General features: G+C 33.8%; 1 protein-coding gene across 1 annotated transcript; it reads right to left on the bottom strand.

Annotated features, from left to right (window-relative positions):
• Window positions 1-250: 250 nt before the first annotated feature.
• LOC140817974 (uncharacterized) lies at window positions 251-871 on the bottom strand. Its single transcript, XM_073177767.1, has one exon. It carries the CDS (start codon window positions 869-871, stop codon window positions 251-253), a length of 621 nt encoding a protein of 206 aa, XP_073033868.1.
• Between the last annotated feature and the right edge of the window lie 1777 nt (window positions 872-2648).

The following is a 2648-nucleotide window of genomic DNA, read 5'->3' as shown; positions in this document are numbered from 1 at the left end:
TGTAGCTTCGCAGGAAATATTTGTGGCCTTTCAGGTACAGAGAGGCTCGGAGACTTGGATGACTGTGCATCCTTCTTATCTCGGATTCTCTTCAAGTAATCATCAAATTTCTTTGTGATGAAGGAGATAGAGTCCTCGCAGAGATCAGAATCATTGACTTCTTGGGATATTTGAAGGAGTTCATTGTAGGAGTCATTTGAAGTTTGAAGTGCAATTGTCTTCCCTTTATCCTTCTTTTGCATGTCCAGGTTCATCTCAAACGTACGTAGTGAGCTGATAAGATCTTCCACTGACATCTTAGACGTGTCCTTATTGCGCAGATTTTTATGTTGAACCTTTCAGGCAGAGAACGGAGGATTTTGCTTACTAGACGCTCACTTGAGATAGCTTCTCCAGCACTGAATGCCTCATTAGCAATCTCTCGTAGGCGACGATCGTACTCGAGTATGCTTTCAGATTCTTCCATCCTCATCATCTCAAATTTTGAGGTAAGCAGCCTTAGTCTGGTTCGTCTCACACTCTCAGACCCTTCACAATGACATTGAAGGATATCACATGCACTTTTAGCCGAAGTACAGTTTGTGATTAAACTGAACATGTTCATATCAACCGATGTGAATATAGCATTCAAAGCCTTTGAGTTATGGTTTGAATTTTGCACTTCGTCAGCAGTCCAGTCAGTTTCAGGCTTTGGCCGTTTGTCACCTTCTTGTTCCATCACGAATGGTGGGGTCCATCCATTGATGACACGCTGCCATGCCCGTTCATCCAGAGATTTTATGTAGTATCTTATCTTAACCTTCCATAGGCTGTAATTAGTACAATCGAGTACTGGTGGTCGAAGTGCAGCGCTTGCAAACGAGATGTCCATTAGTTATTTTTCTGTCAAACAAAACAAAAACCAGAATCAGCACTTAGTATATCAAGAGTTGGCTCTGATACCACTTGTTAGGTTTATTTTGTCCGACAAATATCGAAAATAATGAAAAATATCAGTATAGGATGTAAAACAGTAAATGTGTGTTTTATCAGAATTAGGTGTTGTGCCAGATGTTACAACATCTCGGACAACATCTACATGCAGCGGAAAATTAACTTTTATAACACAAATTCGCTTTAAATAGTGAACGTTGACACTCTTTTTTCCTGAGATTTTTGCGTGCAAAGTGCGTGTATTACATTTAATAGTGAACGGCCGCACTTCAAAGTCCTAGGTCTTCCTTTTTATATATGTAGGAGTCTTATCTCACAAGGAAACCTATTAATCAAAGAAAGTAAGAGTTTTATTAGAAATAAATTCTATTAAACATTGATATCATATCTTATCAAATCATCCATATAAATATAAGATCTTAACTGTGTGCTCAAATATATTTTCACAATTATCTCGTTATCCTAAGAAAGGCAAAACCACATAATATAATCATACTTAATTTAAATCAAAAGATATAGTTAGGGAAATAATTTAGCTCTATAATTCTTTTATACTTGACAGTATTATTTCCCTTCACTTCCCTTGTCTCCAAATTTTATTTTGATTTTTTTATATAAATTTTAAAATAAGTAATGGATATTAAAAACAATTTGAAATATAAAAGTTCTGATCGCAAATCAAAACTAAAATATTGTTGAGTAGGTAACCCATAAATTCGGTTTTATCTATACGATATGGAAATTCAAAACAAAAATATAGTGTAAATGGTGGCAGTCGGAAAACCTGACGAATATTTGATTTCATTAGGAAAAAAATCAGCTTCAAATTTTCACCTACATTTTGTCAATATTTGGTTATATGTTATGTGTAATTTGGATTTTGGAATTATGTGATGTTCATTTGGATATTTTTTTTATTTTTCTGCTTTTAAATTTAGTAAAACTACCAAGTAATAAATAATAAATATATTACTATTTTATTTACTATATAAAATAAATATAATATTCATTTTTATTAATCCGGTTTGACTGTCCCATTGAACCGTATTTGAAGAGTTGATTAATTCGATTATAGGTCCGGTTAGAAAATATTGGTTAGTGTTTGGGCTAATATTTAAATTATGAAAGACCGATTTAATTATTTAATCAGAATCCCAATTCAATTAGAAGCTCATCAAGTGCAGTAGATTAATTTTTTTAAAAAAAAAATCTGTTCACAGAGCGCTGAAAAGGGAGAAGATCATGAGAGGAGAGGTTGAGATCGTGGCGTGAAAAGTGGGGAACATGGATTATGGGGGAGTGGAGAAGAACCGCACATGCGCTAAGAAGAAAAGGGACATCGGCAAGCACAAAAGACAGACAAAACTCTGCACAAAAATCTACAAATACTCTCTACTGAGTTTCAATATTCAAACAATAGTTTTCAAACATTCCAATATATTTTCTAACATTCTAAGTCTTGTCATTTCAGATTTCAGCAACTTTTAACGTTAAATTTTTAAGTTTTGTAATTTTCTATCGTTTATTGAAATTATAGACAATGTTAGGTGTTTATTCTTCAAATTCCAGTAGTTTTCTTTGTTTCTGGCGTCATAATTGTTTAGGCAAAAAAGCTTGTGTGAGACGGTCACACGGGTCGTATTTTTGTGAGACAGATCTCTTATTTGGGTCATCCATGAAAAATATTACTTTTTATTTTGAATATCGATAGGATT

Source organism: Primulina eburnea, chromosome 17 (genome assembly GCF_022965805.1).
Source record: "Primulina eburnea isolate SZY01 chromosome 17, ASM2296580v1, whole genome shotgun sequence".
In the NCBI taxonomy this organism is placed as follows: Eukaryota; Viridiplantae; Streptophyta; class Magnoliopsida; order Lamiales; family Gesneriaceae; genus Primulina; species Primulina eburnea.
This window is presented reverse-complemented; position numbering and strand designations above follow the sequence as displayed.

Excerpts from the sequence above, each read along its gene's own strand:
- LOC140817974 (XM_073177767.1), bottom strand. The coding sequence starts at position 871 with ATGGACATCTCGTTTGCAAGCGCTGCACTTCGACCACCAGTACTCGAT.